General features: G+C 40.8%; 2 protein-coding genes across 2 annotated transcripts in view; both read right to left on the bottom strand.

Moving 5' to 3' along the window:
- Nucleotides 1–1,639: 1,639 nt before the first annotated feature.
- On the bottom strand, nt 1,640–17,410 carry LOC311057243 (multidrug and toxin extrusion protein 1-like; the record flags this gene model as incomplete). Its single annotated transcript, XM_084074194.1, has 17 exons — nt 1,640–2,194; nt 3,801–3,899; nt 4,862–4,956; nt 5,497–5,629; nt 5,967–6,036; nt 6,126–6,201; nt 6,329–6,437; nt 6,680–6,747; nt 7,764–7,877; nt 8,006–8,103; nt 8,869–8,966; nt 9,086–9,130; nt 9,583–9,625; nt 10,506–10,654; nt 10,791–10,859; nt 16,899–17,000; nt 17,210–17,410. The coding sequence occupies 17 exons, from the start codon at nt 17,408–17,410 to the stop codon at nt 1,826–1,828; spliced, it is 1,938 nt and encodes a 645-aa protein (XP_083930320.1). The 3' UTR covers nt 1,640–1,825.
- Nucleotides 17,411–20,010: 2,600 nt separating this feature from the next.
- The window catches only part of LOC311057242 (multidrug and toxin extrusion protein 1-like), a gene marked incomplete at both ends in the record, with an annotated part of 18,456 nt that continues 14,379 nt past the window's right edge, over nt 20,011–24,087 (bottom strand). Inside the window, 5 exons of the mRNA XM_084074193.1 lie at nt 20,011–20,379; nt 21,950–22,009; nt 22,983–23,035; nt 23,619–23,751; nt 24,019–24,041. Coding sequence (XP_083930319.1) covers nt 20,011–20,379; nt 21,950–22,009; nt 22,983–23,035; nt 23,619–23,751; nt 24,019–24,041 — 638 coding nt within the window. The remainder of the gene's footprint in view (nt 20,380–21,949; nt 22,010–22,982; nt 23,036–23,618; nt 23,752–24,018; nt 24,042–24,087) is intronic.

The following is a 24,087-nucleotide window of genomic DNA, read 5'->3' as shown; positions in this document are numbered from 1 at the left end:
TACTTTAGTAAAATTACAAATGTATTGGTATCAAAATGTACTTAAAGTATCAAAAGTAAAAGTACTAAAATGTTTGAAAATAGCAGATCTACAAGCTTACAATGTGTCGAGATGCGATGCGTTGTGAGCTTGTAGATCTGCTATTTTCAAATAGCCTAGGTATAAAATAGGGCTAAAGTGGTTAATGTATGTTTTATAATATAATAATGTATATCTGCAAAGTAACTAGTAATTAAAGTTTTCAAATAATTGTAGTGGAGTAAAAGTACAATATTTGCAATTGGAAATACTCTAGTAAAGTAAAAAATACCTCAAAATTGTACTTAAGTTAGTTAAGTACAGTTACCCTAACCCTATACTTAGATGATATGTATTTATTTTAGGATAAATTTGCGCGACTGTAAAGACGAAACGGAAATGGAGAGGACTCAGAGAGGCTCCACATCCGGTTTATATTCTGATCATGATCAGAGCTTCCGAGTCCCAGACTGTATGCCGGAAACATTTGAAAATTGTGGGAGGCAACAGTCTGGTAACGTGAAACTAGGGTATAGCTAAGCCTGTTTATACCTGATTAAATTATGTTTTTGTAGAAATGATAAATCTGACTGAGTTGACAAAGATCTTGGACACAACTTTAAAGAGACAAGATTTTTACAAAAAATATATTTTTAAACAAAGATAATAGTACATTCTTACACCTAAGTTATTGATACACATGGTTAGTTTTCTTTAATGCTTTTAACAAAAAATAAATTGTTGGAAGTAGTGAATCCTTGTCTGAGACGGGGGTGTTTTCTGGCAGAGGGCAAGTTTAGATGTAAAAAAAAAAGAAAACCAGACCAAAACATTGTATAAATCACCTTATGTAATTAAATGCTTTAAGAATATATTTTCAACCAACAATTTATTTTAAATAGTGTGTTAATAAGTAATAATTTGAAATGTTTTGGTAGGACATGATATGTCCCAATACTCAATAATGGGTGAGCTGTAGCTTGTCCAACACTGCATACAGTATAGTATGTATCATTGGTCAGGGTTTTGCACAACCCCATAAAAACTGGTCAAACATACAGTTGGACATTTTATATTGGAATTATATTTTAGATAATGTACATATTTTGGGCCTCTCAAAATGTATTTTCTCCCATATATTAGTCCAAAATATACTGTATTTTGTTGGCCACCTTTGTATATTTTGAAACGTAATAAGAAAATGTTTGGAATGTACTTTTAGAATGTACCGTTCTGTTTGTCCTGCTTAACCCCCCACCCTCCACTGTACCACCCCCACCACAACAAGACAGTTCCATCACCTGTAAGAATTAATATACATTGTGTTTTATGGCTGTCTGTTGGATGTGCTCAGTAATGCAGTACACACCTGCTGACTCAATAATACATCTATTTTCAGTCTACTCTCGAAGCTGCCATGGTGAATTGAGAACTGAATGCTGTATCCTTTGACACTGTATACTGGCTTTTTACCACATATGCAGTTTGTAGCAAAAGGGAAAAAAAGATCAAAACTTTTTAGTTGTCATTATTTCACAGAACATTGAAAGCAAAAGGGCAAAATAGGTAGGAATACATTTGGAAAATTGCTACTTTTTTTGCCAGACCTGAAGTGACCACTAGATGTCTGCTGGGTCACAAGCCAATCAATTGCCACAAACTGGCTCGGTTCGACTACTCACTTAAATGAGAAATCTCAGAGTTAAATGAACACTGCATTTGACAGTGTATGAGCATGTGTGGCTTAAAGGCTCCGCTTGTGATCATAGAACCATGTGTAGCTATAAGACATAACATTCATTACTGCTTAGGGGTGTGTGGTCAGTTCCAGGTAAGCTGTTGGGGTTGGTGTAGAGTTATTCGCCCAGTCTGTGGTAAAGTTGCTCCTGCTCTGAGCAGAGACCTCTGGTAGGGGCAAGACAAAGTGCACGGTAATGCCTACAGCCAGGATGAGAACTGTGGTCAAGAGGGTGAGTCCTCGTCGGAGGATCAGCTGAGTGAGAGAGAGCTTGGCGTTGGGTTTGATGCCTGGTGTGTTTTTAACACCCTCTATTTCTCCCTGTGTCTCTAAGGGGCCCTTGCTGCTGCCCTCCATCTCAGGCCTTGGTTTCAGATCCCGATCCTGGGTGCTGACAGCGCTGTAACCAGCAGGAAACCCATCACCCTCCAGCTGGGCCTTTAAAGAGAAGGAAAAAGGTGAAGAATTAAAAAAATTGGTTCATTTATTATAAATTGATAATTGTGGGCTCGCTGCAGCAGCAGCGAGCACACTATAGCTATTGTCGTTTATTTCTATCTTCTCCGCAAAAGTTTGGCACCTAACTACTCCTACATACTTTCCCTTAGAAACTCCATTCAAACTGTAAAATATCCAGCTTACTGTGGACATGGGTGCTTGTACTTTTCTTTTTGAAATAATTTGTTGTTTTTGAAATAATTAACTTTAAGCAACCAATGCATTTCCAATGGGTTTTGCTAGTGGGGAGAGAGAAGGACAGAGGAGAAATGCCCCGTGTTTTCGTAAAGTCACTGTGGCCACATTTTTTACTCTACAGATATTTATTTTTTTAATATTTCATTTTTAGTTAAGACCATTAATATAAGCACACTCTAGCACTCATTGCAGCTGGCTGTCATTGGCTGTCAGGCAGTGGTGCTGCAAAGTAACTAAGTATATTTAATCAAGTACTATGCAAGTGCTTACCATGCACAGTTTAATTTTGAGGTCCTTTTACTTTCCTTTCCATTTTTTGTTACTTCTACTCCACTACAATGACAGCATTTGACAGCTTTAGTTACTTGTTACTTTGCAGATTTTATTATTAATACAAAACCTACTGTAACCACATACAGCCGATCTACAATGTGACACGTTATGAGCTTGTAGATCGGCTACTTTCTGAAAATTTGAGTACTTTCACTTTGGTACTCAAAGTATATTTTGATGCTAAAACGTTTGTACACTGTAAGCTCCAAACTCCCCCCCCCCCCCCCCCACACACACACACACACACACACACACACACACACACACACACACACACACACACACACACACACACACACACACACACACACACACATACACCCCATACTCCCCCACCACACCACATGACATACCCCCCTCTGTCATACAAACTATATACGGTAAAAGAGAAGCCGATCTACAATGTGATGCGTGATGAGCTTGTAGATCTGCTATTTTCTGAACATTTAAGTACTTTTACTTTGGTACTCAAAATATATTTTGATGCTAAAACGTGTGTGTATTTCAAGCTCCAAAACTACCACCCCCAGACACACACACCCACACTCCACCACCCACACCACATGACATACCTCTCCCTCTGTCATACTTTGACTATTTTGCTTTAAAGCGAGCCCACATTGTTTCTTCAGGAACAACATTTCTAGTTCCAAATATGCTCCTCATTGACTTACATTGTACGGTAAAACTTCTCTCAAAGTCACTCTTTTAGCACGTAAACGAATGCGAACAAAGTTGATTCAGACAATATAGAACGTCACAAAACCCTTTCCCTCTACACACCTTTGACTTTGACCTCTTTATTGATAATAAACATTATGTAAAAATACATACATTGTCACACTATTATCAAAAGGATATTGTCTGACCAAATCTCTTAGCTGAAAATAGCAGATCTACCATTGTGAGCTTGTAGATCAATTGTTTTCTGCAAATGCCACCACCAGAATATGAATGCTAGGGTTCAATTGGTTAAGTGACACAGATCTGTGTTGTTAAATAAAAACACACTTACTGTATTAGGACAGTCTGATACATCAGGGAGTGTTGTTACCGTTGGACTAACAGGACGGTTTGATGCGACAATCATTGTCTTGCCAGCTCGCACTTGTGCCTGCAAAAGCACATGAGAGCCAGTAATCAAATACTGTATATGAAAAGGGGTCCATCAAAGGGCAAACTTCTAGCACAGTCGAGCAAGGAGTCACTTTAAAAAGCCTTTTAATTAGACGACAGGGCTACACATATGTAAAGACAATAAAACACCAAAGACACCGACCGGTTTCGCCAACACTGTGTCTTCCTTAGGTCGTGGCTATACTCTATATTTAATTGTGTTTGTCTTTAGCATTATTAAGTAAGTAAATAGCCCCGAGCCATGGCATATAGGTATGACCAGCTCAGTGGCCTTGTGTGTCCACCCTGAGATTGGGAGGTTGGGGTTCAATCCCTTGGTCGGGTTATACCAAAGACTATAACAATGCCACCCTGCTTGGCACATGACATCAAGGGTTGGATTGGGGTGTAGTTCCCTGTGACATACTAGTGCCATGTCCAGGGGGTGGACTTGCAAGAAGGTGTTGGTGATAAATGCTGTGTCTGATAAAATATTCAATATATTGCTAGCGTTCAGAAAATATATTGTACAATTGCTGCTCGAAAAGAAAATAACTTCAATAATTTATTCTTAAGTCTCTAAGGAATCCAAGCATGGCCTCTTGTCAGGATGGGATTTTTGAATGTGGTTCAAGGGATAATTATTACTTAATTAAGCTACTTATCAACCGTCTTTGCTTGTGAAGTTGTGACCTACTGCATGATTTTCAGATTATTGTTGAAAGCTTGAGTTTGGGCTTTTTTGTGTGTTTGGTGTCATCTGGTTTTCAAAAAGAGAAATCTTGACTTTCACAGTTTGTGCAATTTACTTCCCAGTTCAGATGAGAAAGAAGTCAGATTATCCTCTTTCCTCCAGTACATACAACTGAACTGGGTATGTTGTTGGCAAATGAAAATGGTAAGGCAGGTTTGATATCTGATAATCTGTAGGGGCTGTATAGGATTTAGGGGACATCCTACCTCCGCTGTGACTTTCTTCCAGTTCAGTTTAAAGATGATGAAAATGAAGAAACTTGTCTGAAATACGACACAAATGAAGATACCCAGCCAGAATCCTGACACACACACACACACACACACACACACACACACACACACACACACACACACACACACACACACACACACACACACACACACACACACACACACACACACACACACACATGCAGGAAAATATCAAAATTAGTAGTTTATTCACAACCACAGCTGATGGGGAAACAACAGCATTGAAACAAAAGGGAGACATATTACTGTGTGTTTTAGTGTGTACTTGTACGGCTAAACCAAATGAGAAAGCAGGTGTGTGTGTGTGTGTGTGTGTGTGTGTGTGTGTGTGTGTGTGTGTGTGTGTGTGTGTGTGTGTGTGTGTGTGTGTGTGTGTGTGTGTGTGTGTGTGTGTGTGTGTGTGTGTGTGTGTGTGTGTGTGTGTGTGTGTGTGTGAGAGAGAGAGAGTGTGTATAAGGAGAAACTAATCAAATGTATATGTCAAATGAAACATATTGGGATGGACATTTGGCATGTCCATGCATGTCTACATGGACATGCCATGTGTAAATTCATAATACTCTTCTACACAGTAAGCAAAGCATTACCTAATATTCTGAGGTTGGCAGCAAACATCAGTGCTATTGCTACCGGCAACCCTACGACGTAGTAGGACACCAAGTTGGACAATGCAGCAATTTTCTGCATCCCAGCACCCACCATGATCCCAGAGCAAACACACTGAAGATACACAGAAATTAATATGAGAAGCACAAACTAGCACCAGTATCCTCCTTCCTTTCACTGTATGATTTGACATTTTACTTAATATGACTTTTTTTTTTCTTGACAGATGTTCCCTTTTTTACTTTTCAATTCCCCACACACTTGTGTGGTCTTGTCACTACTGACCCCTATACAGGTTGGTCCTAGGGATGGTATTGGAAACCACATGCCTTTTGATATACACATGGAATCGCCAGTGTCTCACCAGGAGGCCGTAGTGTGTGCGGCCTTGGAGGAACATATTTAGCCAAAATATAAATTTTTATCCGAAAGTCCTCGAATCATAACTTACCAATAGTCCTTCAAAGAACTGTATGAAAGTGTAAAGAGTGAGGGTTTCAGAAACGATCGCCACAATATTTCTGCAGATGTAGAAAGGAGACATTTTGTATTAAATGTGGTTTATTATTATTATTTGTATTATTATAAGTATGAATTAAACATTACTCACTCATCTGAGGTAAATATGTAACCGATCACAGACTTGGAGGCAGCAATAACAACACCCTGAAACACCGAAAGGATGCCTAGAAAAAAAGAAAATGCAATTTTAACAACGAACGAGTGTGTGTGTGTGTGTGGGGGGGGGGGGGGGGGGGTGCGTGCGTGTGTGTGGCGTGCGTGCGCGCATCTCGTCTGGTATGTTCCTCATACCTGACAAAGCCAGAGTCACTCTGCAGGTAACAATGGCCCTTGGAGTGTCACCAGCCCCGAGGGCATTTCCAACACGCACGCAGGCAGCTGCATGGACACCTAGAGGGAACTGATACCGGAGGTCAGTTACTTTTAAAGAAGTTCACTATATCCTTGTATTCTTTTCTTTGTATGTTTTTCTCAAGCTCACAACTCATTGTGAGCTTGTAGATCGGCTATTTTCAAACAGTTGTAAAAGTGGCTAAACCAATTTAGCTGAGGGCCCCCTCAAGGACCCCTGGGGTCCCGGATCCTACTTTGTGAACCACTGTGATAGAATGATACTGTAGGTGATGGTTAGACAAATCATACCATATATGTAATGGCTGACAGTTCCGCCAACACATGCTGGGCTGCAAGATCCACCTCTCCCAATATTCCTGTATCAGAGAGAATGTTCAGGATTTTAACCTGTTGAACAGTAATCACACTCAATAATGCACATGCAATTTTCTCTTTTTTTTATTACATTTTTGCTGAGAAACTGTCCCCAGTAAGTATTATTGGTACAAATCAAATATGTGTGAAACCTAGCCTGGAAACCAGTCTGGAAACCTATAGCCTGTGAAACCAATACACTCAAAGCAACTTGCAAGCCATTCATTTGGCCATTTACAAGGTGCCTCTAACATCACTAGTGAGAGCATGGGGCTCTAAGGCCCTGACACACCAAGCTGACTTGTTAGGACCAACGGTTACGGCAAATGATCAGATCGCTTTGGGTCTGATGACATCTCTCATTTAAAGAAAAACAGCACAGAGCCACAGTCTACAGCTGACGTCCAGCTGGTGGCGCTGCTCTGCGCCTGTGTGATAGGAAATAACTCTCCATAATGTGTTGCCGGGCAAATATGTGAATGAACATTATAGTAACAAATTAATTTAAAACCAATGCAATCCAGCTGGGTGATGGGGTTTCCCAATCATTACTGACTAACTTTATGATAGCAGCAATCAAAAAACAAAATGTAATGCCAAGAAAAAGGAACACTGGATTATGTTCCACAATGGATTGTAGTTTGTTAACATTTCTGGAGCAGAGAAAGAGGTACGAGGCTTGTCATGCATTTAACTTGCTTTACTTTCACCCTCATCATGCTGGCACTTAAAGACCAGGAAGCATGTAAAGCCATACACTCTACAGTTATGTATGAGTCGTCAAAACTCAAATCAAGAACGTAGCTTCCGATTTTTGCTACTACTACAGTGATGCCCGAGATTAGCTGTTCACAGGCGGGCAGACGGACAGACTCACTGGAGGAAAAACATAATCCCTCTCCTAATATAGAACCCATTATGAAACACTTGACACAATTTCTTATAATTGCCTTACAACAATCATAAAGAATTAGCATTTTTAGTCAGGATACACAAATACAAACTCACAAATACTGACCTGCAAGGAAACTACCCACCTCCAAGATCCACCATTCAAAGCAGACCATGAGAGTGCTGGGAATGGCCAATTGCATATATGAACCCCAGTCCTGAAGGCATTCACTGGACCAGCCTAGATGGAGGGCCAACCCAGAGAAGACAGAGATTATTGTGATTATTTCTTTTAGCTCATCTGTGTGTGTATTTGTGTGTGTGTGAGGCATGCATGACTATGCATGCTAATGCTTTGTTACATCTCACCTGCCCACGTCTGTTTATGAAGCTTCTTCCAACGGATGTAACCATAGAGAAGCAGACAGATGGTGATACAACCGAGGCTGTTAGCAATTGCCGATCCTCTGTAAGTACACACACACACACACACACACACACACACACACACACACACACACACACACACACACACACACACACACACACAAACAGTCAGACACATGTGTGCTTCACTTACTGTATAGAAGACTATTGTGAATTTACACATGGCATGTCCATGTAGACATGCATACAGCTTATTCTTACACATGCACTCTCTCACTCACTCTCTCTCTCTCTCACACACACACACACACACACACACACACACACAAAAATGTACTTAAATTACCAAAAGCAAAAGTACTAAAATGCTTGAAAATAGCAGATCAACAAGCTAGGCTATTTTCAAATAGCCCTGGTATAAAACAGGGCTAAAGTGGTTAATGTATGTTTTATAATGTAATAATTTATATCTGCAAAGTAACTAGTTACTAAAGTTTTCAAATAATTGTAGTGGACTAAAAGTACAATATTTGCCTGTGAGATGTATTGGAGTAGTAGTAAAAGTATAGACAATTGGAAATTCTCCAGTAAAGTAAAAGTACCTCAAAATTGTTCTTAAGTACAGTACTTGATGTCCACTTGAGTAAATGTACTTTGTTACTTTACACCACTGTTCTTAACCTAGTATTTATTTGCAGATAAGTCATACGATTACTGACAAGCCAATTAACTTGAAAATAATTAATGAATTGAATAATTTATGGACTAAAAGTGTTTTGGGGGCTTATGTAGAGATGAAAACATTCTGAGGAGGACAGGAAGAGCAAATCATGGTAAACACCTACAGCACGCCCATCTCCAGGACGTTGATCAGAACGTAGTTGTAACCCACGTTCATGATGTTTGCTGCTGCTGCCGTGTACATCTGGGGCAAAATGATCCCCTGTCCGATGAAACAAAATGGAATTTACAGTCGGGAACAGGAGAGGTTATAGTCAGACCAAAATGACTTTGAGAGCTTGTTTGTATTTTTCAACCCAGCCTGTAGGAATGAACTCTTACTTGATTCTGGAGGTAAGCAACCTGTAGTTGATGCAGGAACATAGCCTGTAGGGGGGTAATGTCATTTTCAGACAGCAGAACTCTCAAACACACTCTAACGTGTAGATTTGATGAGATCATCTGAGATTATTTGAAATTCCTGTCAAATATATTTTCCAGGAATACATTCTCCCAAAGGAGAATGTATTTCTCCGTCCCAGACAAGATTTTCAGAAATGATGCTTGTTGCCTTGATTCACAGAGGAATCAACACAATATAATTCAATCCCAAACACGGAACCAGTATGCTGCATAGCCAGCGATATGATTGGCTAATGGCTGGCTATGCTTATGTCTAATACTGTTATATACATAACACTGACTTGTAGGTATTGTCATTCAAATTAAAGAAAGCTAGTGTATATACATTGTAAGCAGAACATGTCAGAGTTAGTCAACATACATGACATTATCTACAGAACATCTTCTAGCAGAGAAGTTTAGTAAAATACACTCACTGGAATAGCAGGGAGATATGCCATCACATACAGCTGGGCAATTCTAGAAAAGTACAAACCTTTTATCACTTCAGTACAAATAGTGTGTATTTATTTCTGTAAATGTGTCTTTGTCCCTTTGTTTTCCAAAGGAACCATTATTATTACTTGCATGCAGTATGTACAAAACGTATGCACGTGCTGTGTATATATATATATATATATATATATACTGTATATCGCATGCATGTGATCCAATGAAGAGATAAGGTGTCCAATTATAATAGAGCAAGATACTCTGCATTTGTAGCAGAGTATCCTGCCTGAAGACCAGAAGCGTAATCTCTCTGTTGGCCATGGGCAGTGGTGTAAAAAGTACTCACATTTTTTGCTTAAGTAAAAGTATCAATACTGCAATGTAGAAATACTCCATTACAAGTAAAAGTACAGAATACAAAATTTACTTGAGTAAAAGTACAAAAGTATTGGCATGAAACTATACCTAAAGTACCAAAAGTTTCCTTGTACCTAAAGTACTCATAATGCAGAATCTCCCATTTCAAGTTTCAAAAAATTCAAAATGTATAAAAATCTTTTGAAAATAGCAGATCTACAAGCTCACAACGTGTCGCATCACGACACGTTGTGTCTTATATATAGAGCTTAAGCGGTTAATGTATGTTTAGTAATAAATCGAAATCTACAAAGTAACTTGTAACTAAAGTTTTCAAATAATTGTAGTGGAGTAAAATTACAATATTTGCCTCTGAGAGGTAGTGGAGTAGAAGTAAAAGTATTGAAAATTGGAAATACTCCAGTAAAGTAAAAAAATACCTCAAAATTGTACTTAAGTACAGTACTTGAGTAAATCTACTTAGTTACTTTACACCACTGGCCAAGGGCAGCTGGAAAAAGTACATATTCTCTCATCTGTGTGAACTTACCTGGCCACCTCCTCTTCCTGCTGCAGGAGCAGTAGTAGGCTCTGTGAGTTGATGAGCAGACCCCAGCAGGGCAGACAGAACAGCAGTAGTATCAACATGCTCCTCTGGAGGATTACTCCCACACGGTTCAGGTTCTTACTGCCATAGGTCTAGAAGAACAAGCATGCTGTACATAAGATAGAAGGTCTGGGCATCTAAATGAGTTGCTTTATATCATATCATATCACATGATGCCCTTATTAAGTATTATTGTATTATTATAATAACATAAAGTACTGTGCTCACCTGAGAAATGAGTGTGTCACAAGCCATAGCGAGGCCAAAGCCTGTGGCTACTGTGCTCAGGTTGATGGTCTGACAAAATGGAAAACAACATGGAAAATTAGACAATCGATGCGAAATACAACCCATGTTGGGAAGGGCCTGTCCATTGTTATGGCAGCCCATTATTCCGAAACCCCAATAGGCTGAACATGTTCAGATATTTGGGTTACTAATAATTTGCGCCACTGGACCAATGGTGCTTTGGAATAAAGCCATAGCACCGTTTTGGGCAGGGCCGTCCTTTTGATCTGCTTCTGTATGATGTGTGACAAGCTTTGGCGAAGACTAAGGGTGAGTCCTGGGTGAGTCCACCACAACATTTGCTTCACAGGGTATCTGTAACACTGTTTACTTTTTTATTTTGCGTTTTATAACCACAGCATGAATACGTTTTTCACAGTCTGTTCATCTGCCTGAACCTCTCTATACCTTGGGATCCTTGTGAACTGTGTTAGCCGGAGTTCATTGAGAATAGAATGTCCTTTTGAGCTGCTCTCCAATAAACTTGCAGTACAGCACGTGTCCACAACTCCACCTGTCTGGTCCCTCTCCAGCACAGTAAAGACCTTAGTGTTAATTCATCCATTTGTAACACTGAGTGAACAAATGTGTACACAGAGTTAAATGCACACTGGGAATTGTATTGCGTTCAGAGTACACTGTCAGTCAGTTTGTCTGTGGAAACTTTGTTATTCACAATCAACAAACTAAAAGGCAAAAATCCTTTATCACAAATACCATGAATGTGAATCTCTCAAACCGTTCTTTCTGACAACAATTGCAACATTCATTCCACAAGCTTTCCCAATTTGGCTTAGAGCATGACGTCACCATCATTCCTGCTGTAGCGGCATGTTGCTAAAGCCACTGTGAGGTGAAAGTAAACGCCAACAATAAAACTAATAACCTAAAGTGTCAGAGTGCTGTTAACCACTTAAGCTCTATTTTATACTTTCACTATTGTGCTCTGGATGTACCTTTATCACTCTCTGTGAATGACGGCTACAGGATGTGATGGAAAGGCTAATTTATACTGTACATTGTCATGCTGCCGTGACACTTGTGGAGTGACGTGGTCAATAAAACAAAGTATAAATTAGGCATAAGGAACAAGTTGTAGGGGGAGCGCGCGAAGGAAGAGATGGTGAGGAAAACTATGGATGCTGACCATCCTGGACCATTGGTCCCGAGCGGAAGTACAGATTAGTTTAGCCTCTGTGTGAATATCCGCTTCTCATTCAGACCAGTAACCTGAAGCTTTGTGGTGACAACATCGGTTTTGTAATCTCATCTGAGATAACCTGTGACCATACATACACTATCACTAACGCCTCGATAAACATCTGTATATGTATATAAAGAACGTATATGTATATAAAACATTCATCTTTTGTAAATGTGACCAAAATAGGTACGCCAGGGTTAATTTATTAATTTATTATTACTGTCATGATGACTCATTTTGCGTTACCGACATTTAGATATTAGTGTTTATGGATGTGCGATAAATGTGTTTATCTGTTATTCTAATGGACTCTGACAAACACTTAAATATTCTTTGATCCCAATGAATTCTCTCCAGAATAGCCCAGAGAACCAAGACTGCAGTGCGTGACGTCCCCACAATGTACAGTATTAGGAAGCTGACTTTGGACTCGCATGTTTGTTTGAGCTTTACAGCCAAGTGAACTTTGTTTTATAGTATTCCTATCAGTTCTACTACAAAATCCAAAAAGTCATCCGGTGTCCTACTACTGTGACCCTTTCTAACCTTTGTCTTCTTACGGTAAATTAGAGCAGTGGTGCTCAAACCTTGTCAAGGACCCCAAATTGATATGTATTTGGCCGCGGACCCCCATCTGAAAAGGTTTTATGCCAGGGAACCCCCAGAAGAGAACATTATGTAAAAAAAATGTTTAAATGATTCAACATTTTACAAACATTTTCAATATTTTTCAAAAACGTTCAAAAATAGCAGATGTACAAGCTCGCTGTGCTGCACGAAGTGACGCTCTGTGAGCTTGTAGATCTGCTATTTTTGAATAGCCAACATGTAAATGGATATAAAGTGGTTAAAATGATTGTGATGCTATTGTAACTACTTTTGCTGGGGACGCTCTGGAACCACCCCAAGGACCCCTGGGGGCCCCCGAACCCCACTTTGAGAACCACTGGATTAGAGGGCTACCCTGACCCCCGCTTTCATGTTGCTTTCTAATTACTGAGAGACAGCACACAATTACAAGTGTTGTCTGTTGCAACCCTGCTCATCTAGGCCAGTAGTTTTCAAACTTTATTTGCTCAAAATCTCAAGACACACCCGTATTCATATCTGTGCAAAATGGCCTATATAACTATGCTATCACTCCTATCACTTTGTAAACGTTATTTTTTTTACTAATGCTAGATAAAAAGCCTAATCACTTAAGCCGCATTTCAGGCTTTCACACATTTTCAATCATAAATAGTCGATCTACAAGCTCACTCACAACACGTTGCATAAAGGTTTGCCTATTGCACAAAATTGGAACATCAGGTTGAAAGTGGTTAAAATATATATATTTTAGGGTATAGAATTTGCATAATATGGGAAATGAGTGTGCACAAAGTACTGATATAGTACATTTTTATCACTTTTTGTATATAGTTGCAAATATTGCTATTGTTATAATAATGTGTGCTTGTCACTAAATCCACTAAAAGGCACACCGGGACTTATCTCACGGCACACCTTTGGGAACCACTAGACTAGGCCATCACTGTTATGTCTGTTGACAGCATGAGACAAACTCTGTTGTTGACGAATTATTGTGACATTTCAACAACACACTCGATGCAACAGATTACTCTCTACTAGAATGGAAAGGCACTCATACGTGGTGTAGTGGAACCAACCACATGAAACCTTGCTGGCCAGCAGTGGTGGGAAGTAACTAAGTACATTTACTCAAGTACTGTACTTAAGTACAATTTTGATGTACTTTTATTTTACTGGTGTATTTCCAATTTGTAATACTTTTACTTCTACTCCACTACATCTCAGAGTTAAATATTGTACTTTTTACTGCACTACAATTATTGGAAAACTTTAGTTAGGCTACTAGTTACTTTATAGAATTGGATTATTATTACAAAACATACATTAACCACTTCAGCCTTATTTAAACATTGGCTATTTGAAAATACAATGTGAGCTTGTAGATCTGCTATTTTCAAAAGATTTGTATACATTTTTGATATATGATAACGGGACATTCTGCATAATGAGTGCTTTTACTTTTGGTACTTTAAGTATATTTTGATGCCAAAAATACTTTGATACTTTCGTACTTTTACGCAAAAAAAACACACTTTTACTTGTAACAGAGTATTTCGCCATTGCAGTGTTGATACTTTTACTTAAGTAAAACATTGTAGTACTTTTTCCACCACTGCTGGTCAGTCAGACTGGACCCTATACCTGCACCTAGCCTCTATTGCAACTCATGGCTTCCAAAAATGCTCCATTCCAAGGGCCCCAAATAGACATAGCCTCTGGCTGCGGCCCCCAGATTGCAAAATGGCCATAATAACATGCCCAAAATACTGATGTTGAAATGGGTTCAACTGGCACAATCATCTTATGAATTGAATTTGATAGATAGAAAGAAAGAAACCTGTGTTGTAACTAATCCATCTCAATAAAATAAAGAACATGCAAAAGGTAGAGAACTGCCTACAAAATAAAAAGAGGAATTAAAAGTAGCTCTTAAGGTACAGTATGAGCAGTTCAACCAGAAGATTACATTTCTGTTCTGGCAGGCAGAACCACCATAATGTAGGGAAATTAACTGAATGTATTCCTGTTCTGGTTTTGCGACGACAGGATGAGTCATCTTACTTTCTCCATCTGCATATTCTAAAAGTGGCTTCACTTCATCTACTACATGATTATGTTGAAATTTCATTTGATGTTACCCATTGGAAGCTTTCACGTACAAGCATTGTTCTTTCAACCCAGACATTGTTCTCTGAGCACTGTCTCCATCACCTTTGCAAAATTGCTTGCTTTATTTATTGCAAAGCCCGATTTATGCAACGATGTCACAGACCAAAAATAGCCGATCTGTAAGCTCACAGTCACAACGCATCGCGGTTGCAACGCGTTGTGAGCTTATAGATAGCTATTTTCGGTCCACCCCGCAAAGAGCAAAGTAGACACAACGATGATTATGTAAAAGTTTTTACATGGAATAATGCATTTGTACTTCAGTGCTCTTCCTATCATTTTGGGACAGAGACTGTCTTCTTTTTCTTCTTATTCTTTAGGCTAATTCCCACCTGGGTCTCCTCTTGCCTGGCAGCTCTATCTTCAACATCCTTCTCCCAGTGTACCCCTTATCACTCCTCTGCATATGTCCAAACCATGTCATCCTCACCTCTCTTGTTTCACAGAGACTGTGACTAGCAGTATTTCCTGGGCCATACACTTAATAGTATGTATACTATAATTAACGGAAAGCGTCCGACTGAACAGTCTCAAACTCGCCGTGTGTGTCTTATATGACCCCGAGCTGTGCGGAGCCGAATGGCAATTTGGACGGAATAACGGTTTCTGAGAACATAAAAAGCACGAATATCTGTATCTGTCGGTCTCAGAAAGAGGCAGAAACTCTCTGTGTGTTGGGGGATTGAGTGCATCAGCTTCCCTGATTGGAAAACCCGACGGATTGGCTGAGCATCACGTCACGTTTGTGCCACTAAGCCAATATAAATCCCTAGTTGTCTAACTGTTTGGCCGACCTTCGCATCATGTTTGTGCCACATAGTTAAATGGAACGACTTGCGTCGTTCCCCACATGCAGGGCCCCAAGTTGCAGCGACTTCTGTTAATTACAAAAACACAAATTACACACAGTACCGGCCAATATGGTTCAACCCCCAAAACATTGATACAAAAGGTTTTTCTGGCAGGCATGCTAAATTACATAAACGTATACATGTGTACATTTTTTTGTGTGTTATCAAGCATGCCTAGAGGTACCAGGATCAATTAAACTCTTTTGTATCATTTTCTTCAATTGAGATACCGGTAGCCATTTCTAGCTCCCAGCAGCAATCTTGGACGCCATCTTGACAATTACGCCTTTCCGGAAGTTTTTTTTTGATTATTGGTATGTTATTTAGCATGCCCAATACTACCAGAATCCATTGAAAAACCTTTTGTACCAATTTCTTTGGGGTTAAGTGATACTTTTTCATATCAAAGACTAACCTGAGTCTATTTTGCCTTCAGATGTTTAATGAGTGATGTGCACTGAGTGCAGTGACAAGCTATTCTTGAAGTGGTCTGTAGCAACACTGAGGTTATCATAGCCGACGAGAACCTCCCATACCAGTCTGGACTTTTTTCCCCTCATCACCACTGGCCTTTCGTTATGCACACCACTTTAAAAGAAGGGCACTGTGCTCAGATCAATCGGTGTGTGAGATCTATGTACACAGACGACTCCTTATGTAGTTAAGCAGTGTTATGTATAGTTAAGTATTTATGTTAAGACTCTCGCCTGCAGAAACGTGACTTTACCCCAGTTGGCCTTGGATTGAAACCTGCAAGAGCAGCTCTTCCTTTGTCTGCACTGCACTGTCCACCCAACACATCATTAGGCACTCAGCAGCGAGTAATTAAAATAATAATAAATGCATTTTGACGAGATTGTTTTGCCCCCCCCCCCTGCTGCACGCGTCCATTTGTCTACAATTGGTTTAATTTGTACACTCACACACAGAGTTAAATGAACACTGAGGATTTTAATGTGTGTATGTCAGTCAAACCTCTGAATATCATTGTCTCCCTTGCCTCTGAAAACTGTAGCATCAAGTCAGAATGCACTCACTGAATTTGATTCCCTGACCCCATCACAGGAGAAACTCACAAGATCCTGATCCCTGTCCCCCTCTGCCCCACTCTGTCCTCCTGTGCCTATCCATATTTTTTACATGATGTACATTTACAGTAGTATCAATATTTCTATTATTAGTAGTAGTAGTAGAAATAGTGGTATTAGTAATAGTAGTATTAAGTCATACCGCTGAGAAAAGTGCATATCCAGCCAGTTCTGCATTGCCTATATGACCACAGAATATGGTATTCACAAATGACAATAGGAAATTGAGAATCCGAGATATCAGCTGTAGAGGGACAAAGAGAGGGAGGGGGAGAGACAAACAAGACAGGGACTTTTAAATTATGACCATGCACATCAGGAATAGAATAACAATCAGATAAAAGCACTGTTTTGTCTAACGGGGGTAGAGGGCACATACATGTTAAATTGTACAGTGCACAGACGGAGCATTAACAGCACCCCCCGCTGTGCTCCCAATTTTCCCCTACTCACCAGCGGGCCTGTGAGCCGCAGGACATGGTACAGTTCCTCCCTGTAGGCCAAAGGTAGCAGTCGCTGCACATACGCACACCGGAACAGCTTGGAGCTGACGGCCGTCGCCTCGTCTCCCTCAGCAGGGGCCCCCATGGAATCGGGAGCCCCGGCAACCGGCGGCAGGCTGGCAGCCGGTTCTGGACTGGCCAGTTTCTCCATTCAGATGAAAGGAGAAAGACAGACAGACAGACAGTGAGAGAGAGAGAGAGAGAGAGAGAGAGAGAGAGAGAGAGAGGGAGATATGGAGAAAAGGGGAGACGGAAGAAGGGAGAGTGGAGAGAGGGAACAGGGGGAGAGAAGGACGCTGCCCTGTTCGTCGACATGGGGGCAGTCGGTCTAGCACGGGGCTAGAGGCGAAAAGAAACACACCTCGTTGAGGTTACTTATTAAATCGGAGACCGACCACCTCCCAGCGGAGAGGGAGGGAATAAAGAAGATAAAAGAGTGTAAGGAGGAGGGGGAACGTTTTTTGTAGAGTCCCCGGACAGCCTTTGCTTGTTTCTGCTTTTTGTGTGTGCGTGTGTGTGTGTATGTGTGTGTGTGTGTGTGTGTGTGTGTGTGTGTGTGTGTGTGTGTGCGTGCGTGTGTGCGTGCGTGTGTGTGTGTGTGTGTGTGTGTGTGTGTGTGTGTGTGTGTGTGTGTGTGTGTGTGTGTGTGTGTGTGTGTGTGTGTGTGTGTGTGTGTGTGTGTGTGTGTGTGTGTGTGTGTGTGTGTGTGCGTGCGTGTTGTTTACAGTACAATACAGTGCAACAGACACCTTTACGCAGCTGTTACGCAACAGCTTAAAGCAAAATTTGGTGTCTGCCAATGGTGAAGTGGTTAAGATGCTTTGCCTGCTGAACCAACAAACTGTAGCTGTTGAGTTCCTGTCAGAATTGTTCCTGTGACTCCACTATGGCAATAGTTTTCAAACATTTTCATGTCAAGGACCCCCAAATTATGTGTATTTGGCCACAGACTCCCATCAGGGAACCCCATAACAGAAGATTTGTGTTTTAAAAAATGCAAACTTTTCCAAACGTGCGTGCGTGCGCGCGTGCGTGCGTGAGTACGTGCGTGTTAATGCAGTGTATGCAATGCATGCAAGTGTGTCTGTCCGTGTACACGTTTACATGTGTGTGCACGAACAAAATGCATGTCTATGTAGTAAAAAATCAGGCATACTGACGGACGGACATACGGACGGACGGACATACGGACACACGGACAAAGTCAAATGTAGGAGTGGTTGGCACCACTCAAAAAAGAGTGCACAGACGGAGTGCGCTCTGAGCGCTCTGGTTAACCACATAGCCTACATGGTGCCCATGTCTAAGAGCTCTGGTTAACCACATAGCCTACATGGTGCCCATGTCTAAGAGCTCTGGTTAACCACATAGCCTACATGGTGCTCATGTCTGAGGGCTCCGGTTAACCACATACATGGTGGCAGTGGCGTTTGGTGGATTCTAACGTTGACCGGGCCAGAACCGGGCCAGGGGGGAGACCGGTTTGACGGCTAAACTGGTTTCCCAATGGCCACTCATTATCAATTTGGCCGAATGCAAATGAGTCCCATTTGAAAACAAAGGCGACTTTCTGTGGTCGGGTACAACAGAATAGGGGGCTGCTAATGTTATCTGCTCCTGAATGTACTTTGACCATTGATTTCATCCATGGGGACAGCCACTGTATTCTCTCTCTCTCTCTCTCTCTCTCTCTCTCTCTCTCTCTCTCGATTAAAGCAGTCTTTGGTGCGTGTGTGTGTGTTTGTGCGTGCATGCTTGCGTGTATTCCATGCAGGGAAAAAACTAAGAAAAACTGACCTTGCATTGTGTGTGGCGTGTGGACAGACTCTTAGTGTGTTATGCAATAGCACATACAGTTAGTGCAGTGTAGCAACTATTGCTAACCTTTGATCTGTGTAGACCACATACTTCAGTGACTTAGTGGGACCAATGGTATAAACCACAACCCAAGCCAGACATCTTGGTGTAGTCATAGACTCAGAGCTGAATTTCAACAGCCACATTAAGACAATTACAAAGTCAGCTTACTATCACCTTAATATCAAGGACTTATGTCTCAGCATGATTTGTAAAAACCTGTCCATAATATACTGTATTTTGTTGGCCACCTTTGTATATTTTTGAAACATTTTGAAACGTAATAAGAAAATGTTTGGAATGTACTTTTAGAATGTACCGTTCTGTTTGTCCTGCTTAACCCCCCACCCTCCACTGTACCACCCCCACCACAACAAGACAGTTCCATCACCTGTAAGAATTAATATACATTGTGTTTTATGGCTGTCTGTTGGATGTGCTCAGTAATGCAGTACACACCTGCTGACTCAATAATACATCTATTTTCAGTCTACTCTCGAAGCTGCCATGGTGAATTGAGAACTGAATGCTGTATCCTTTGACACTGTATACTGGCTTTTTACCACATATGCAGTTTGTAGCAAAAGGGAAAAAAAGATCAAAACTTTTTAGTTGTCATTATTTCACAGAACATTGAAAGCAAAAGGGGAAAATAGGTAGGAATACATTTGGAAAATTGCCACTTTTTTTGCCAGACCCGAAGTGACCACTAGATGTCTGGGTCACAAGCCAATCAATTGCCACAAACTGGCTCGGTTCGACTACTCACTTAAATGAGAAATCTCAGAGTTAAATGAACACTGCATTTGACAGTGTATGAGCATGTGTGGCTTAAAGGCTCCGCTTGTGATCATAGAACCATGTGTATCTATAAGACATAACATTCATTACTGCTTAGGGGTGTGTGGTCAGTTCCAGGTAAGCTGTTGGGGTTGGTGTAGAGTTATTCGCCCAGTCTGTGGTAAAGTTGCTCCTGCTCTGAGCAGAGACCTCTGGTAGGGGCAAGACAAAGTGCACGGTAATGCCTACAGCCAGGATGAGAACTGTGGTCAAGAGGGTGAGTCCTCGTCGGAGGATCAGCTGAGTGAGAGAGAGCTTGGCGTTGGGTTTGATGCCTGGTGTGTTTTTAACACCCTCTATTTCTCTCTGTGTCTCTAAGGGGCCCTTGCTGCTGCCCTCCATCTCAGGCCTTGGTTTCAGATCCCGATCCTGGGTGCTGACAGCGCTGTAACCAGCAGGAAACCCATCACCCTCCAGCTGGGCCTTTAAAGAGAAGGAAAAAGGTGAAGAATTTAAAAAATTGGTTCATTTATTATAAATTGATCATTGTGGGCTCGCTGCAGCAGCAGCGAGCACACTATAGCTATTGTCGTTTATTTCTATCTTCTCCGCAAAAGTTTGGCACCTAACTACTCCTACATACTTTCCCTTAGAAACTCCATTCAAACTGTAAAATATCCAGCTTACTGTGGACATGGGTGCTTGTACTTTTCTTTTTGAAATAATTTGTTGTTTTTGAAATAATTAACTTTAAGCAACCAATGCATTTCCAATGGGTTTTGCTAGTGGGGAGAGAGAAGGACAGAGGAGAAATGCCCCGTGTTTTCGTAAAGTCACTGTGGCCACATTTTTTACTCTACAGATATTTATTTTTTTAATATTTCATTTTTAGTTAAGACCATTAATATAAGCACACTCTAGCACTCATTGCAGCTGGCTGTCATTGGCTGTCAGGCAGTGGTGCTGCAAAGTAACTAAGTATATTTAATCAAGTACTATGCAAGTGCTTACCATGCACAGTTTAATTTTGAGGTCCTTTTACTTTCCTTTCCATTTTTGTTACTTCTACTCCACTACAATGACAGCATTTGACAGCTTTAGTTACTTGTTACTTTGCAGATTTTATTATTAATACAAAACCTACAGTAACCACATACAGCCGATCTACAATGTGACACGTTATGAGCGTGTAGATCGGCTACTTTCTGAAAATTTGAGTACTTTCACTTTGGTACTCAAAGTATATTTTGATGCTAAAACGTTTGTACACTGTAAGCTCCAAACTCCTCCCCCCCCCCCCCCCCCACACACACACACATACACCCCATACTCCCCCACCACACCACATGACATACCCCCCTCTGTCATACAAACTATATAAAAGAAAAGCCGATCTACAATGTGATGCGTGATGAGCTTGTAGATCTGCTATTTTCTGAACATTTAAGTACTTTTACTTTGGTACTCAAAATATATTTTGATGCTAAAACGTGTGTGTATTTCAAGCTCCAAAACTACCACCCCCAGACACACACACCCACACTCCACCACCCACACCACATGACATACCTCTCCCTCTGTCATACTTTGACTATTTTGCTTTAAAGCGAGCCCACATTGTTTCTTCAGGAACAATATTTCTAGTTCCAAATATGCTCCTCATTGACTTACATTGTACGGTAAAACTTCTCTCAAAGTCACTCTTTTAGCACGTAAACGAATGCGAACAAAGTTGATTCAGACAATATAGAACGTCACAAAACCTTCTTTCCCTCTACACACCTTTGACTTTGACCTCTTTATTGATAATAAACATTATGTAAAAATACATACATTGTCACACTATTATCAAAAGGATATTGTCTGACCAAATCTCTAAGCTGAAAATAGCAGATCTACCATTGTGAGCTTGTAGATCAATTGTTTTCTGCAAATGCCACCACCAGAATATGAATGCTAGGGTTCAATTGGTTAAGTGACACAGATCTGTGTTGTTAAATAAAAACACACTTACTGTATTAGGACAGTCTGATACATCAGGGAGTGTTGTTACCGTTGGACTAACAGGACGGTTTGATGCGACAATCATTGTCTTGCCAGCTCGCACTTGTGCCTGCAAAAGCACATGAGAGCCAGTAATCAAATACTGTATATGAAAAGGGGGTCCATCAAAGGGCAAACTTCTAGCACAGTCGAGCAAGGAGTCACTTTAAAAAGCCTTTTAATTAGACGACAGGGCTACACATATGTAAAGACAATAAAACACCAAAGACACCGACCGGTTTCGCCAACACTGTGTCTTCCTTAGGTCGTGGCTATACTCTATATTTAATTGTGTTTGTCTTTAGCATTATTAAGTAAGTAAATAGCCCCGAGCCATGGCATATAGGTATGACCAGCTCAGTGGCCTTGTGTGTCCACCCTGAGATTGGGAGGTTGGGGTTCAATCCCTTGGTCGGGTTATACCAAAGACTATAACAATGAGACCCAATGCCACCCTGCTTGGCACATGACATCAAGGGTTGGATTGGGGTGTAGTTCCCTGTGACATACTAGTGCCATGTCCAGGGGGTGGACTTGCAAGAAGGTGTTGGTGATAAATGCTGTGTCTGATAAAATATTCAATATATTGCTAGCGTTCAGAAAATATATTGTACAATTGCTGCTCGAAAAGAAAATAACTTCCATCATTTATTCTTAAGTCTCTAAGGAATCCAAGCATGGCTTCTTGTCAGGATGGGATTTTTTAATGTGGTTCAAGGGATAATTATTACTTAATTAAGCTACTTATCAACCGTCTTTGCTTGTGAAGTTGTGACCTACTGTATGATTTTCAGATTATTGTTGAAAGCTTGAGTTTGGGCTTTTTTGTGTGTTTGGTGTCATCTGGTTTTCAAAAAGAGAAATCTTGACTTTCACAGTTTGTGCAATTTACTTCCCAGTTCAGATGAGAAAGAAGTCAGATTATCCTCTTTCCTCCAGTACATACAACTGAACTGTGTATGTTGTTGGCAAATGAAAATGGTAAGGCAGGTTTGATATCTGATAATCTGTAGGGGTTGTATAGGATTTAGGGGACATCCTACCTCCGCCGTGACTTTCTTCCAGTTCAGTTTAAAGATGATGAAAATGAAGAAACCTGACTGAAATGTGACACAAATGAAGATACCCAGCCAGAATCCTGACAACACACACACACACACACACACACACACACACACACACACACACACACACACACACACACACACACACACACACACACACACACACACACACACACACACACACACGCACACACGCAGGAAAATATCAAATGAGTACTTTATTCACAACCACAGCTGATGGGGAAACAACAGCATTGAAACAAAGGGAGACATATTACTGTGTGTGTTTTAGTGTGTACTTGTATGGCTAAACCCAAATGAGAAAGCAGGCGGTGTGTGTGTGTGTGTGTGTGTGTGTGTGTGTGTGTGTGTGTGTGTGTGTGTGTGTGTGTGTGTGTGTGTGTGTGTGTGTGTGTGTGTGTGGGTGGGTGGGTGGGTGGGTGGGTGGGCGGGGCGGGCGGGCGGGCGGGCGGGCGGGAGAGAGAGAGAGAGAGAGAGTGTGTAATAACTATGTATATGTCAAATGAAACATATTTGGATGGATATTTGGCATGTCTACATGACATGCCATGTGTAAATTCATAATACTCTTCTACACAGTAAGCAAAGCATTACCTAATATTCTGAGGTTGGCAGCAAACATCAGTGCTATTCCTACCGGCAACCCTACGACGTAGTAGGACACCAAGTTGGACAATGCAGCAATTTTCTGCATCCCAGCACCCACCATGATCCCAGTGGAAACACACTGAAGATACACAGAAATGAATATGAGAAGCACAAACTAGCACCAGTATCCTCCTTCCTTTCACTGTATGATTTGACATTTTACTTAATATGACTTTACTTTTTTCTTGACAAATGTTCCCTTTTTTACTTTTCAATTCCCCACACACTTGTGTGGTCTTGTCACTACTGACCCCTATACAGGTTGGTCTTTGGACTAGTTGGTCCTAGGGATGGTATTGGAAACCACATGCCTTTTGATATACACATGGAATCGCCAGTGTCTAACCAGGAGGCCGCAGTGTGTGCGGCCTTGGAGGAACATATTTAGCCAAAATATCACAAAACAATTTTTATC

Source organism: Gymnoscopelus microlampas, assembly GCF_963454915.1.
Source record: "Gymnoscopelus microlampas genome assembly, chromosome: 12".
Lineage (NCBI taxonomy): Eukaryota > Metazoa > Chordata > Actinopteri > Myctophiformes > Myctophidae > Gymnoscopelus > Gymnoscopelus microlampas.
The sequence above is the reverse complement of the archived record's forward strand: the minus strand, read 5'-3'. Positions and strand labels throughout refer to the sequence as shown.